This window comes from Cyclopterus lumpus, chromosome 5, assembly GCF_009769545.1.
Source record: "Cyclopterus lumpus isolate fCycLum1 chromosome 5, fCycLum1.pri, whole genome shotgun sequence".
In the NCBI taxonomy this organism is placed as follows: Eukaryota; Metazoa; Chordata; class Actinopteri; order Perciformes; family Cyclopteridae; genus Cyclopterus; species Cyclopterus lumpus.
The window spans coordinates 24,953,150-24,969,167 of NC_046970.1; the positions used below are offsets into that span (position 1 = coordinate 24,953,150).

Here is a 16,018-nt window from a genome sequence, read left to right on the forward strand (position 1 = left end):
TTACCAGTAAGAGGTCTGTCTAGTCCACGTGGTGCTGGTCTACAGCAGCTCCTTACCAGTAAGAGGTCTGTCTAGTCCACGTGGTGCTGGTCTACAGCAGCTCCTTACCAGTAAGAGGTCTGTCTAGTCCACGTGGTGCTGGTCTACAGCAGCTCCTTACCAGTAAGAGGTCTGTCTAGTCCACGTGGTGCTGGTCTACAGCAGCTCCTTACCAGTAAGAGGTCTGTCTAGTCCACGTGGTGCTGGTCTACAGCGGCTCCTTACCAGTAAGAGGTCTATCTAGTCCACGTGGTGCTGGTCTACAGCAGCTCCTTACCAGTAAGAGGTCTATCTAGTCCACGTGGTGCTGGTCTACAGCAGCTCCTTACCAGTAAGAGGTCTATCTAGTCCACGTGGTGCTGGTCTACAGCGGCTCCTTCCCAGTAAGAGGTCTATCTAGTCCACGTGGTGCTGGTCTACAGCAGCTCCTTACCAGTAAGAGGTCTATCTAGTCCACGTGGTGCTGGTCTACAGCAGCTCCTTACCAGTAAGAGGTCTATCTAGTCCACGTGGTGCTGGTCTACAGCGGCTCCTTACCAGTAAGAGGTCTATCTAGTCCACGTGGTGCTGGTCTACAGCGGCTCCTTACCAGTAAGAGGTCTATCTAGTCCACGTGGTGCTGGTCTACAGCAGCTCCTTACCAGTAAGAGGTCTATCTAGTCCACGTGGTGCTGGTCTACAGCGGCTCCTTACCAGTAAGAGGTCTATCTAGTCCACGTGGTGCTGGTCTACAGCGGCTCCTTACCAGTAAGAGGTCTATCTAGTCCACGTGGTGCTGGTCTACAGCAGCTCCTTACCAGTAAGAGGTCTATCTAGTCCACGTGGTGCTGGTCTACAGCAGCTCCTTACCAGTAAGAGGTCTGTCTAGTCCACGTGGTGCTGGTCTACAGCAGCTCCTTACCAGTAAGAGGTCTATCTAGTCCACGTGGTGCTGGTCTACAGCGGCTCCTTCCCAGTAAGAGGTCTATCTAGTCCACGTGGTGCTGGTCTACAGCAGCTCCTTACCAGTAAGAGGTCTATCTAGTCCACGTGGTGCTGGTCTACAGCAGCTCCTTACCAGTAAGAGGTCTATCTAGTCCACGTGGTGCTGGTCTACAGCAGCTCCTTACCAGTAAGAGGTCTATCTAGTCCACGTGGTGCTGGTCTACAGCAGCTCCTTACCAGTAAGAGGTCTATCTAGTCCACGTGGTGCTGGTCTACAGCAGCTCCTTACCAGTAAGAGGTCTATCTAGTCCACGTGGTGCTGGTCTACAGCAGCTCCTTACCAGTAAGAGGTCTGTCTAGTCCACGTGGTGCTGGTCTACAGCTGCTCCTTACCAGTAAGAGGTCTGTCTAGTCCACGTGGTGCTGGTCTACAGCAGCTCCTTACCAGTAAGAGGTCTATCTAGTCCACGTGGTGCTGGTCTACAGCGGCTCCTTACCAGTAAGAGGTCTATCTAGTCCACGTGGTGCTGGTCTACAGCAGCTCCTTACCAGTAAGAGGTCTATCTAGTCCACGTGGTGCTGGTCTACAGCAGCTCCTTACCAGTAAGAGGTCTATCTAGTCCACGTGGTGCTGGTCTACAGCGGCTCCTTACCAGTAAGAGGTCTATCTAGTCCACGTGGTGCTGGTCTACAGTGGCTCCTTCCCAGTAAGAGGTCTATCTAGTCCACGTGGTGCTGGTCTACAGCAGCTCCTTACCAGTAAGAGGTCTATCTAGTCCACGTGGTGCTGGTCTACAGCAGCTCCTTACCAGTAAGAGGTCTATCTAGTCCACGTGGTGCTGGTCTACAGCGGCTCCTTACCAGTAAGAGGTCTATCTAGTCCACGTGGTGCTGGTCTACAGCAGCTCCTTACCAGTAAGAGGTCTATCTAGTCCACGTGGTGCTGGTCTACAGCTGCTCCTTACCAGTAAGAGGTCTGTCTAGTCCACGTGGTGCTGGTCTACAGCAGCTCCTTACCAGTAAGAGGTCTATCTAGTCCACGTGGTGCTGGTCTACAGCGGCTCCTTCCCAGTAAGAGGTCTATCTAGTCCACGTGGTGCTGGTCTACAGCAGCTCCTTACCAGTAAGAGGTCTATCTAGTCCACGTGGTGCTGGTCTACAGCAGCTCCTTACCAGTAAGAGGTCTATCTAGTCCACGTGGTGCTGGTCTACAGCAGCTCCTTACCAGTAAGAGGTCTATCTAGTCCACGTGGTGCTGGTCTACAGCAGCTCCTTACCAGTAAGAGGTCTATCTAGTCCACGTGGTGCTGGTCTACAGCAGCTCCTTACCAGTAAGAGGTCTATCTAGTCCACGTGGTGCTGGTCTACAGCAGCTCCTTACCAGTAAGAGGTCTGTCTAGTCCACGTGGTGCTGGTCTACAGCAGCTCCTTACCAGTAAGAGGTCTGTCTAGTCCACGTGGTGCTGGTCTACAGCAGCTCCTTACCAGTAAGAGGTCTATCTAGTCCACGTGGTGCTGGTCTACAGCGGCTCCTTACCAGTAAGAGGTCTATCTAGTCCACGTGGTGCTGGTCTACAGCGGCTCCTTACCAGTAAGAGGTCTATCTAGTCCACGTGGTGCTGGTCTACAGCGGCTCCTTACCAGTAAGAGGTCTATCTAGTCCACGTGGTGCTGGTCTACAGCAGCTCCTTACCAGTAAGAGGTCTGTCTAGTCCACGTGGTGCTGGTCTACAGCAGCTCCTTACCAGTAAGAGGTCTATCTAGTCCACGTGGTGCTGGTCTACAGCGGCTCCTTCCCAGTAAGAGGTCTATCTAGTCCACGTGGTGCTGGTCTACAGCAGCTCCTTACCAGTAAGAGGTCTATCTAGTCCACGTGGTGCTGGTCTACAGCAGCTCCTTACCAGTAAGAGGTCTATCTAGTCCACGTGGTGCTGGTCTACAGCAGCTCCTTACCAGTAAGAGGTCTATCTAGTCCACGTGGTGCTGGTCTACAGCGGCTCCTTACCAGTAAGAGGTCTATCTAGTCCACGTGGTGCTGGTCTACAGCAGCTCCTTACCAGTAAGAGGTCTATCTAGTCCACGTGGTGCTGGTCTACAGCAGCTCCTTACCAGTAAGAGGTCTATCTAGTCCACGTGGTGCTGGTCTACAGCAGCTCCTTACCAGTAAGAGGTCTATCTAGTCCACGTGGTGCTGGTCTACAGCAGCTCCTTACCAGTAAGAGGTCTATCTAGTCCACGTGGTGCTGGTCTACAGCTCGTGATGAAGATGTCGTACGATGTGTGCACAAGCAAACCGGTTTGGTGTGTGTGTGTAGACGTGTGTGTAGACGTGTGTGTGTGTGTGTAGACGTGTGTGTGTAGACGTGTGTGTGTGGACGTGTGTGTGTGGACGTAGATGTGTGCAGACGTGTGTGTAGACGTGTGTGTGTGTGTGTAGACGTGTGTGTGTGGACGTAGATGTGTGCAGACGTGTGTGTAGACGTGTGTGTGTGTGTAGACGTGTGTGTGTGTGTGTGTAGACGTGTGTGTGTGTAGACGTGTGCGTGTAGACGTGTGTGTAGACAAGTGTGTGTGTGTAGACGTGTGTGTGTGTGTGCAGACGTGTGTGTGTGTGTGTAGACGTGTGTGTGTGTAGACGTGTGTGTGTGTAGACGTGTGTGTGTGTAGACGTGTGTGTGTGTAGACGTGTGTGTGTAGACGTGTGTGTGTGTGCAGACGTGTGTGTGTGTGCAGACGTGTGTGTGTGTGTGTAGACGTGTGTGTGTGTAGACATGTGTGTGTGTAGACGTGTGTGTGTGTAGACGTGTGTGTGTGTGCAGACGTGTGTGTGTGTGCAGACGTGTGTGTGTGTGTGCAGACGTGTGTGTGTGTAGACGTGTGTGTGTGTAGACGTGTGTGTGTGTGTAGACGTGTGTGTGTGTGTAGACGTGTGTGTGTGTAGACGTGCGTGTGTGTGTGCAGACGTGTGTGTGTGTAGACGTGTGTGTGTGTGTGCAGACGTGTGTGTGTGTAGACGTGTGTGTGTGTAGACGTGCGTGTGTGTGTGCAGACGTGTGTGTGTGTAGACGTGTGTGTGTGTAGACGTGTGTGTGTGTAGACGTGTGTGTGTGTGCAGACGTGTGTGTGCGTGTAGACGTGTGTGTGTGTAGACGTGTGTGTAGACATGTGTGTGTAGACGTGTGTGTAGACATGTGTGTGTAGACGTGTGTGTAGACGTGTGTGTGTGTAGACGTTTGTGTGTGCAGACGTGTGTGTGTGTAGACGTGTGTGTAGACGTGTGTAGACGTGTGTGTGCAGACGTGTGTGTGTGTAGACGTGTGTGTAGACGTGTGTGTAGACGTGTGTGTGTGCAGACGTGTGTGTGTGTAGACGTGTGTGTGTGTAGACGTGTGTGTGTGTAGACGTGTGTGTGTGTGTGCAGACGTGTGTGTGCGTGTAGACGTGTGTGTGTGTAGACGTGTGTGTGTGTGCAGACGTGTGTGTGTGTGTAGACGTGTGTGTGTGTGTGTAGACGTGTGTGTGTGTGCAGACGTGTGTGTGTGTGCAGACGTGTGTGTGTGTGTAGACGTGTGTGTGTGTGTGCAGACGTGTGTGCGTGTAGACGTGTGTGTGTGTGGACGTGTGTGTGTGTGTAGACGTGTGTGTGTGTGTGTGTAGACGTGTGTGTGTAGACGTGTGTGTGTGGACGTGTGTGTGTGTGTAGACGTGTGTGTGTGGACGTGTGTGTGTGTGTAGACGTGTGTGTGTGGACGTGTGTGTGTGTGTAGACGTGTGTGTGTGTGTAGACGTGTGTGTGTGGACGTGTGTGTGTGTGTAGACGTGTGTGTGTGGACGTGTGTGTGTGTAGACGTGTGTGTGTGGACGTGTGTGTGTGTGTTGCAGATTGTACACAAAGAGTCTTCAAGCAGCTCATAATGAAGAGAATATTACTGAATGAGGAGTTCATACTTTGAGCTGTTGTAATAATTCTTATGTTTACATTTATCTGATGAAATAATCTTTATTAAACATAAAGTTCTACGTCATTTTAAAAGGTTGGTCTGTATTTTATTCTATTTAATGTTTTGTACCATCTGGACCAGAGTCTGAAATAAAAGTGTGATTGACATACCGAGAAGAAATGTTTTGTTGTCGTTTTATTTTTTTAATGGTTGAAATCAACAAGAAATCAGATTGAAAACCAAAAAGCACCGAAGAAACATTTTCCCCCGTTTTCAGTATAAAAAGTTACAAATGTGGAAGAAACATAATTTACAGACAAACGTCATTCATTCAACGTTATAATAAAACAACGTTACATTTTCACCAGAGAAAAATATATTTACACACTTTATGAAGATGTTTTTTTTAAAGTATAAAAGCTTTTTTTTTATAATATTCATAGATTCACAAAGATATCCGGTGGGTACAGTGGCTTAAAGCGGCATAGAAAAATAGAGCACCATGTGTATATATATATATATATATATATTTGTAAATATGTATATTCATAAAACCCCCAAAATATACAAGAACATACGTGGAGAATGATTCAATGTTTGGTTTAAAACCGTCAACAGTAGTGTCGCAAAGAAACCCCAAAACAAATCTGGTGTTTTAACCACAGAAACAAGTTCATTATTAATAAAAAGAGGCTGTTTTGGTCGTGAGTGATGGCGATTGGTTAAACAGGAAGTTACATTACTTAAAAGGATTTCCTTTTCCAGTCACTTCCTCTTTCGGTCAGCCACCGTTTTCTTTTTTAAAAGAACGTATAAATGTACAGGCTATGAATTCAAGATGTTTGGATGTCTTTTAGAAAAACAACGATATGGACATAAACAAAAAGCCGTTTAATAAAAGTTTGTTTGTCCGTCACATGTTTGGAGAGATTTATGTGCGTAGCGGACGTGTTTGAGGTGACGGCGCAGGAGGAAGTACAGCGTTCGGCCACCAGGGGGCAGCGACGACAGCGTTCTGTCCCTTTATGAGAAGGTCGCGTAACCACGGAAACATCGATATCGGAGTGTTCATCGGTGTGATCTTTAAAACCCGGTAGGAGTAAGATATCAGACCCGAGAACCGGCGCCGAACCCCCCCCCCCCCCCAAAAAAACCCCGGTTTCGTTCGCTTCCTGCTACGAGTCCAGAACGCGGACCTCGGATCCGGTCTGTGCGGCCCCCCGCCCGCCCCCCTCCCTCTGAGTCTTGGCGAGGTCGCTGGCGATCGCCAGCGCCCCCCCTTTTAGGAACCTGACGAAGTTCTCGCCGACCAGCGGGCCCATGGCGTACAGGCCCGGCCCGTCCGCCGCCGCCACCTTGTTGGTGAACGGGTCCACCTCCACCGGGTTCCTCCGGCACGTGATTGGCTCCTCGGGGTTCACGCCGAGCGTGCGGCCGTTGTCCTTCAGGAAGGAGAGGTTCGGGTGGGCGCCGATCAGAACCAGCGCCTTGGAGATCTGCACCACCGTCCGCCGGCCGGAGTCCGACTCCAGGACGCACTTCCGGTCGGGTCGGAACGCCGCGACCCGGTAGCGCGGGAAGCTCAGGTAACCCGGGTAGGAGGAGGAAGAGGAAGAGGAGGAAGAAAAGGAGAGGGAGGAAGGGCCGGAGGGGGCGTGGAGGTTCTGGGCGTGGTCCGGTGGCGGAGGGTCCGGCTCGTACTGCTGCTGAATCATCATCTGGTGAACCTGGAGAAGTTTATTAATTAAAGTAAGATGACCGTCAACGGCGGCTCCATTCGGTCACGTTGTGGTGCGTTCAAGCTCCATACAGTAAAAATGAGCACCGGGCGAAGGTAAATTATTGGAATTATGACCTTTTTTTACCTTCTAGTTCTAAGCAGCTTATATTATATAATTAAAACTACCAAATAGCTAATGTTTGAATAACAAATACAATAATTAGTTTCTTATTCCTTTGATTTAAAAATCTTATTATAATAATCAAACTATTGAACCTAATAATGATCTAATAACTTGAATATTGAGTGCTCGCCTTGTGGTACTCCGGGTAGAGCAGCTTGGGCAGCTGGTTGAAGATGAGGCCGGGGTCGCTGACGGAGCGCCGGAAGGCGTGGTAAACCGGCGTGTTGAGATGGTGGGCGGCCAGCACCGCGTCGGCCGCCGTAAGCCCCGCCCCCACCACCAGCACCGGGTCCGACGATTGGTCGAGCTCGCCGCGGGAGATGGCCGCCTCCAGCTCCCAGAAAGAGTGGCACACGTGAGGCAGCGACTCGCCGTCCACGCCGAGCCGGGCCGGGATGTCGTGGGTCCCCGTGGCCAGAACCACGTTGTGGGCCAGCATGGAGAACGGCACCTCCTCTGAGACCGCGGAGCCGTCTAGGAGGAGGAGGAGGAGGAGGAAGAGGAGGAGAAAGAGGAGGAGGAGGATAAGGAGGAGGAAGAAGAGGTGGAGCAGGAGGATAAGGAGGAGGAAGAGGAGGATAAGGAGGAGGAAGAGGAGGAAGAAGAGGAGGAGCAGGAGGAGGAAGAAGAGGAGGATAAGGAGGAGGAAGAAGAGGAGGAGCAGGAGGAGGAAGAAGAGGAGGATAAGGAGGAGGAAGAAGAGGTGGAGCAGGAGGAAGAGCAGGAGGAAGAGCAGAAAGAGGAGGAGGAGGATAAGGAGGAGGAAGAAGAGGAGGAGCAGGAGGAGGAAGAAGAGGAGGATAAGGAGGAGGAAGAAGAGGAGGAGCAGGAGGAGGAAGAAGAGGAGGATAAGGAGGAGGAAGAAGAGGAGGAGCAGGAGGAGGAAGAAGAGGTGGAGCAGGAGGAGGAAGAAGAGGTGGAGCAGGAGGAGGAAGAAGAGGCGGATAAGGAGGAGGAAGAAGAGGTGGAGCAGGAGGAGCAGGAGGAGGAAGAAGAGGAGGAGCAGGAGGAGGAGACAGCAGGTGACAGTTAACATGTGGCGCTTGCTTATTCATTCTTTTAAAAAAGGTGTGTTTATTTATTAGTTATATTCACTGTACCTCTAAACTCCTCCCCCTCTCTGCGCTGCAGTCCCGTCACCCTCCAGCAGGGCGGCGCCGCCTCCTGGTCTCCGGGCTGCCGGCTGACGGAGGTGACGGTGGTTCCGCAGGCAAAGTTCTGCTCCAGAGACATCTGGGAGACGTAGTGCTGGTAGTAGGACGCGATCTCTGTGGGCGTGGCGCGGTCGTTTCTAACGTTTCTGGAATGAAATATATACACACACACGAATAAATAAATAAATAAATACACACACATATATATACACACACACACACACACATATATATATATATATATATATATACAAACCCATTTACCAGACGTACACATATATCATTTAAAAAACATTTACATAACAGTATAAAAAGTTAAAAAGCTCTTGTCTGACCGCTGTTAGTAAAACAAGCTGAACAGGAAGTTTAAAAAAGGTTCCTGGAAGAAGAAGAATAAACAACACGCTCTCTATATCGGTCGCTATGACGACGTTTCATGTAAATCCACCGGGAGTCATTTGAAAAACAAAGTAAGGGAGAGCGGATGAACTCTGTGTGGTGTTACCAGAGAACTGGAAGAAGGTTTAAAACGAGCCGCCCGTAAACCTAAAAGGTCCCAAAGGTCACGCGTGTGACGAACCCCGTTGTTTACGTAAACACAACAAGAGTCAACAAGCTGTTTACTGAGCACAGACCTGCGTTTCTCTCTCATCCAGTCCTTCAGTTTGAGTCCAGGAAGCTCCATCCAGTTAGCCAGACTGAGAGTCAGCATGGAGCCCTCCATGGCCTACACACACACACACACACACACACACACACACACACAATTAAACACAAATAGTGCTGTCATCTGGGAGTAAGTATACACATTATTATCCAGTAAAACAAACTCTTTTGTTTTTCATTTTAAATGTAAAATACTGTAAATCTTCCAAAAAAAATGTTTTATGTATTTTATTGTATTTTTAGGTTATTCTTTTTAAATTCTTTAAATCTTAAAATAAATTAAAATGCATGCTTTCTTCCAACCACTTTAATTTATTTTATTATATTTTTTTAAAGGAAGGTTATTCTTTTTAAATTCTTTAAATCTTAAAATAAATAAAAATGCATGCTTTCTTCCAACCACTTTAATTTATTTTATTATATTTTTTTAAAGGAAGGTTATTCTTTTTAAATTCTTTAAATCTTAAAATAAATAATACAAATTTCTTCCAACCTCTTTTATTGTATTTTTAAAAAGGAAGGTTTTCTGTTTATTTTTTAATGTACAGCATTGCATAATTATTACATCATCATCATTATTATTATTATTATGAAATAGTCTAAATAATGTATAACCCATAGGTAACACGTACGTGCCAGGCTCCCCCCGGCGGACCCTTGCCCAGCACCAGGTGGGGGACGGCTCGCTCCGGCTCGTAGCGCCACTCCAACGGAGACGAGTGGTCGAGCCCGAAGTCGCTGTCGGGGAGCAGCAGCGCGTCGAACAGCACGGCCACGGGATTGGACGACCGGCCCTCCAGCCCCTCGCACAGGTACTCCAGATCCTGAGCGGGGGGAAGGGGGCGAGAGACACCGTGAGGGGCCCCCCCTTTTTACACGTTTATGCTCCGGCATTTTGAAAATCGATGCAACTTTATCGGCAAAATGAAAAACAAGCCAAATAAAAAAAACAACCCTGTGTGTGTGTGTGTGTGTGTGTGTGTTTACCTGCTCCAGCAGCGACAGGTGAGGCTGCTCCCTCAGCTTGCTGTGCAGCAGCGGGTTGGGGTGCGACGCCTCGGGCGACAGGTAAGGTGTGTAGCCCGACAGCAGGTAGGAGAGGCAGATCCCCGACGGGCCGTTACCTGAGCAACAGACAGGGGGCGGGCGGTAGGGGGGGGGGACAGGTAAGCAATGCAATGCGACTGCTTTTACACAAAGGAGACGTGGTAATGTGCGCACAATGGAGGGCGGGGGGGGGGGGGGGGGGGGGGGGGGGAGGGGTATTAGTTAAATGTCTAAATGAAACAGCTGCTGTAGAAAGCACGACTGCAGCATGACTCGGCAGCTTTCTGAGCCGCACAAGCAGCCGGTGACTCATTAGAAAGCGTTCGAGGCGCTCGCCTGCTCACGGTGACTAAGGGATTTCACACACACACACACACACACACACACACACACACACACACGACTAAAGACAAATCTGACCTCAATAGCACAGAAAAAAAGGATTTTATAAGAAAGGAAAGTGTACCGTTATCCGTGAATGTGCGCAACGCTAATGTTGACTGTTATTCTCTAAGAATAACAGTCAATGTTGATTGTTTTTCGACAACCTGCTAAACTCAAACTGTGAATATTGATCCTTCCGTCGACTGACACGCTCCCTCTTTATCAATTATTCTTTGGCAGATCGATACGACGTGTGACCTTATTTGTTTTCATCCAGTTGTGGGTGAAAATGTTGTCGTGTTTTTTTTTACCTCATAGTTACCTTGTAATGCTGCAGAGAGCGCGAGAGCGGCTGTTTTTTTTTGGTGCGTTCGGGTGCTTGGGAGAAGGTAGGAAAAAGGGGAGTTGTGCTATGTCATAGTTATCCTTACATCTACCCGCTTCTCCTTTTTTTTTTTAGGGCTTTTTTTGTTGTTGTTGTTGTTGTTTTTGTGCTGCATAATCAAAAACGACAAAGTGAAATCGTGTGTTTTCTTACCGATGATCACGACGGGCAAAATCTCTTCGGGGATAATTTCTTTATCGTGACGATCCATTTTTTTTTTTTTTTTAATCTGAGGAGAGAAAGAGACAAAAACTATAATTATGAATATTATTATTATCACCATCATATCTGTCAAGACAACGTCCATAATCACTATATTATCCAGGAGAACGTAGAGGAAGGGTGAATTAGTTAATCATTGTTAAAACAGCACAATGGTCAGTCAGTACATTTCCACTGACCTCTAACACACACACACACACACAGATAAAAACACAGAAGGCGCAACAATTAACCGTTTATTGTCCCGCAGGAAATGTTTTAATGTTTCATAATTAGACCATAAACTGTCTCTGAACCCAACAACCTGCAAATGGGATTAAAAACTCGTCACATGACACAAAACCGTTTTGTCCACTCATCATATTTCATCCCAATGTGCACCTACACTTCAATATACGCCTGACTCACGTCTGGTGGGATGGGGTGGAGGGTGGGATGGGTGGGATGGGGTGGAGGGTGGGATGGGGTGGAGGGTGGGATGGGTGGGATGGGGTGGGGTGGAGGGTGGGATGGGGTGGAGGGTGGAGGGTGGGATGGGGGGTGGAGACTCCACTTATCAGCAACTGAGGCACGTGGAGAACAACGTGACTGAACCCTGAATACTTAAATTACATGTGTTACAATGTTAAATTACACGCCTGCGACGCTAATATAAATATATATATATATATAAATATATATATATACAGTGACAAGAAACTTGCACACTGACGAACCGTTTTAACAACAGACGAGATTCAAACTTCCAGTTATTGAAGTTCTGAAATCAAAGCACACACACAGAGAGAGAGAGAGAGAGAGAGAGAGAGAGAGAGAGAGAGAGAGAGAGAGAGAGAGAGAGAGAGAGAGAGAGAGAGAGAGAGAGAGAGAGAGAGAGATTGCGACGCCAACAGCGCGGTGGGGTGAGCCGAGGGCAACGGGTGTAGCTTTTTAAACAATCTGCAGAGTCATGCTTACACGGAGAGTAAGACAGGAGGAAACCAATGAAAGGAGGAGGGGGGGGGGGGGGGGGGGGAGAGATAACAAGAGGGTTACATAAGAGCAGGTGGCAACGAGCCCAGTGTGTAGCCAAACCGTTTACTGGACACACACACACACACACACACACACACACACACACAGAGCACCACGGAACTCATTTGACAGGATAATTGGTGCGTCCTCCAAAGAAAAAGCCCCCCCCCCCCCCCCCCCCCCCCCCCCCCGCAACGTTTCACCGCCGACGCCTTCGTTTATCTCGCCGCTGCACCTGCGTTCAGGTTCAGCCCTTCTCAGGTTCATGGGACGATTGACTTGCTTTAATTCTGGTGACGCAAGATCGGATTCTCACGCATCCCTCGCTCTTTAAATTAAGATTCATTGAAAAAGAACTAAAAAAACCCTCAATGACTGTGACCTTGACCACACTTAATATAGATAGAAAGAGGTTTTGTTGTTGTTGTTGCTACAGCAGCATTTATAGATACAGGTAAAGCAATATTAAATATTTAAAAAATGCACAATATATTTAAAAAAAATAGAATATTGAATAATGTTATGAATGAATATATATCTTCTTTTTTACTAGAGAGAAACTTACATATTTAGGAATCAGTACCAGCTTAGATGACGTAAATTATAATTATTTTATTAAAGAAATGTTTATTTATTCCTTAAAGAACAAACAAAAACAACATTTCAAACAACACCAAGTCGTGTTTTACTTTATGGTTTTGTCTGATGGGGAAAAGCAAACAAAGAACATCCGTGACCATCAACACCTATTGGTTCACTTTTTAAAGTTTGAACCTGTGTGACAAAGATTTCCATTGAATTAAGCTGCAAAAACATTGAATGAAGACGGTCCGGCTGCCACAGGAGTCATAATCCTCTGCAGCAAATAGAGCGAAGCCCAAAGTTGTATCCAGCTGCTGGTGTTATTTTTAATACACAAGTCCTCTTTATTTTATTTTTACGCGACGCCTCTATGGCACCTACACCGATGGCGTCCTGGAGGTCAGACGGCTAATGAGATTTTAATGATCTGCCCCACTAAACACCTGCTGGGATGTTTGACCGTTATAAAGCGAACCAACTGGTGTGCAGTGGATACGGGTACTCGTCTGACAGATACTGACAGATGATGATGATGATGATGAAGGGTGGAGATGGCGCAAAGATTTGTCGAGTGACTTTGTACGCATAATTAAATGTTACAGAACAGGTTCATTTTCCTGCTACGTTGCACTTGTACTAACGTTGAGCTTTTTGTTGCACTGCGCTACATTTCATTTAATGTCTTCAGCTACTTTGCAGATTGAGATTATTATTGCATTATTATCGTAAAATTAAATATCCATGAAATTAGCCCCACGTCTAAAGCTGCAACACTAAAGTAAATGACATACTCAAGTACATTTTGATGTTACTACTTTTGTACTTTGAATTCCAATATTGCTAATTGTTTTCAAACTTTTACTCAAGTTCAGGATCTGAGTACCTCCTCAGCCTTGAAGGGAAGTCAGCGTTCAATTCAGTGATGGAGGAAGAATTCAGTAGCTATAAAAAAATACATAAAGAAAGGTCCATTTACAAAAAAATTTTTTTTTACAAAATGCAAAAAAAACCCGCAAAAAATGACCTCGTTGTATGCGTTTTATTGTTAATTAATATAATATACCCATGTCTCAATATATCATTGTATTTATGAGCTTCTGGGGCGTTCGATTGCCTCTCCACGGCTCTCAACATGTCTACCGCGAGCCGGCGACCACGCCGTCGGTCGGCGGACGCGCTTATCCGCGATTAGCTAGCAAGCGAGGCGCTCACGTGCACTTAAAAAGCACGCGGATACGTAAACAAAAGCAAAGGAGAGGGGCTCCTGTGTGCACGCGCTTTCATTCTTCACGGTGACCTTTTCATCCTCTCTCTCGTAGCTAATGGTCGTTCAAAGTTAAAGCTCCGGTAAGTAAAGCCCCCCCCCCCCCCCCCGCCCGGTTCCCCGGTGTGTGACTGGTCAGCCCACCGGCCTCGCGCTGACGTAACTTACGCACACGCCGTCACGTCAGCGCGAGCCGCCTGAAGCTAACGGCTCTTTTCGGAACCCGCTCCGCTGTGAAGCAAAGATGACGGTTTACTCACAAGGGTGTCCTTCCACCCCGCCCCTCCTCCTCCTCCTCCCCTCGCGCCCCTCCGGTGATGCCGGCTTTCCGCGACCCTCCTTCCGGCTATCAGAAGGAGAAATGAGTCGGTTATCTTCCTGCTTCTCCTCCGGCTCAGTCGCTCATTGCCCCGCGCTGTTTATTCGCTTTCCTCCGGACATGAGCGACGCGACGTAAAAAAAAACCTCTAGCTGCCGCTCGGAGATGCGCGTTCACAGATTATATATGTCCTGCCGCTGCGGAGTCCAGCCCCGCGGACCAATCAGAAGCGAGCTCTGCTGCTCGCGCTGTACCGGCTCTCTCTCTTCCCCTCTCTCTCTCTCTCTCTCTCTCTCTCTTTCACCCGCGACGTCGTCAGAAGAACAAAGATCGTCTGTGCGTGCGAGGAAAAGACATGAGGGCGTACCAGGATGACGTAATCGACCGTGTTCGGTAACAGATATCCAGAGGTGGAAGAAGTGCTCAGATATTTCACGTAAAAGATTTCCTGTTTTAAAAAAAATACTGCGGAAATATTTTTTAGGTCACTTCAATGTGTGTGGTTATTTTGGCCATCTTGACTTTTCAGCACAATACTATTTTCGAAGACGTATATTATTTTTGTAGCCGTGGGGGTTTCCAGAAATGTAAACAGAGTGGGCCCTCGGGTTATTTTTATTCTCTCAGATGAGACAGAGCGTTGTATAAAGAGGGTTGGGTACATTTTCCACCTTAAATATCTTAACATCCGTTTGGTGGATCGACATGGAATTTGGTACACATATTCATGGTCTCCAGAGGATAGCTCTCACTGACTTTGGTGTTTCCCTGATTTTTTGCTCTAGCATCACCAGCTGGTCAAAGTGTTCAACTATCCAATCAAATAAGTCTTGACATCGGCTCAGCGGCTGGACATTTAGTACAGATATTCATGGTTCCCAGTATCCCAAATACTTTGATGACTTTGCATCTTGTGCTAGCAGCATGTTTACATTTTTTGGCTTGTTTTTGGTTAGTTTTTTACTAAGAAGTCTCAACAACTATTGGATGGGTTGCTGTGAAACTTGGTGCAAATATTCATGTTCCCCGCAGATTGAACTTTGGTGATCCCTCACTTTTCATCATTAGGTCCAGATGTGTCCAATAGTTAAGTTTATGACCAAAAACCCGCAAAACTAATGACAATCCCATCCGCCTTGCCTTTACTTCATAATCAGTAAAACATTATCTTATAAACATTTGCATATTAAGTTTATATGATTATTGTAATACTTATTTAAATTGTAATAGTCAAGCCACTTTGTAACTTTGCTTTAAAAAGCAATATCAAAATATTTACTGAATGTTGTGTCTGTACAAAGTGAAGTTATATTGTATTTTGTCCGTAATAAGATATTAGTCTGTTTTTATTAGCCTCTTTTCTTCTTTGTTATTAGTCAGACCATAGTTTTACCCTAGCTGCATTTACATTGCAATCAGTACAGACTATATGTTGTAAAAATGAGATGCAAAAAGCAAGAAAGGCGTTCTTGTTGCACACAGAATGACCACTTGTTGTGTCATTCATATACCAACTAGTAAAGTTACAGGTGAATTGCCCTTCTTAATAAATACAGTTGTCTGAATGTGAAGTAGACTTTTCCATGACTGATAGCAGCAAACCCCTCTAGTGACCGACTGTCACAACTCTTTCATCTTATTGTCTCTGGTTTCCGTCTCTTTCCACCATGATGCAACAGGCTCACTTCTGCTATTGATTTGCTCATGTTGTTCATTGAGTGAAGTCACAGCAGTAAAACCAAGGCAGCCAATCTGTGATGAGAATACATACGACATAAGAGGGTGTATGCATATGAGGGACTATTTAACGATGACGACGTCCACTTCTTATATACAGTCTCCGGTATGCCCCTGTATGTATGTGATGATTCTAATAAAGTTGAGGTTTAAAGAAAAAAGTGGACCTCACGATGGAGCAAGAGTCATCGTTTAAAAAAACATGAATGTCCGTCCCATCCATCCATCCATTTTCAATACCGCTTATCCTCATTAGGGTCGCGGGGGCGCTGGAGCCTATCCCAGCTGACATAGGGCGAAGGCAGGGGACACCCTGGACAGGCCGCCAGTCCATCGAGGGCACATGTAGGGACATACAACCATTCACTCTCACATTCACACCTATGGGCAATTTAGAGATCAATTAACCTGCAGCATGTCTTTGGACTGTGGGAGG

General features: G+C 47.2%; 1 protein-coding gene across 4 annotated transcripts; it reads right to left on the bottom strand.

Moving 5' to 3' along the window:
• Nucleotides 1–5,071: 5,071 nt before the first annotated feature.
• On the bottom strand, nt 5,072–14,128 carry osgn1 (oxidative stress induced growth inhibitor 1). Of its 4 annotated transcripts, none has more exons than XM_034532116.1 (8): nt 13,787–14,128; nt 10,598–10,673; nt 9,616–9,812; nt 9,261–9,452; nt 8,598–8,689; nt 7,909–8,108; nt 6,939–7,282; nt 5,072–6,631 (listed from the first exon to the last, which is right to left on the bottom strand). In XM_034532116.1, exons 2-8 carry the CDS (start codon nt 10,653–10,655, stop codon nt 6,080–6,082), a joined length of 1,635 nt encoding a protein of 544 aa, XP_034388007.1. In that variant the 5' UTR covers nt 10,656–10,673; nt 13,787–14,128; the 3' UTR covers nt 5,072–6,079. The 4 variants fall into 4 exon arrangements, with proteins under 4 accessions (XP_034388007.1, XP_034388005.1, XP_034388008.1 ...); XM_034532114.1 differs by having other exon boundaries at nt 9,616–9,815; XM_034532117.1 differs by having other exon boundaries at nt 9,616–9,752; nt 13,787–14,126.
• Between the last annotated feature and the right edge of the window lie 1,890 nt (nt 14,129–16,018).

What these genes read in the sequence shown, in the direction of transcription:
- osgn1 (XM_034532114.1), bottom strand. Translation starts at nt 10,655, where the DNA reads ATGGATCGTCACGATAAAGAAATTATCCCCGAAGAGATTTTGCCCGTC. An exon ending in ACCTGTCGCTGCTGGAGCAG is followed by an intron (nt 9,453 to 9,615) that starts GTAAACACACAC and finishes CCCCCCGCTCAG; the next exon opens with GATCTGGAGTACCTGTGCGA. An exon ending in CGCCGGGGGGAGCCTGGCAC is followed by an intron (nt 8,690 to 9,260) that starts GTACGTGTTACC and finishes GTGTGTGTGTAG; the next exon opens with GCCATGGAGGGCTCCATGCT.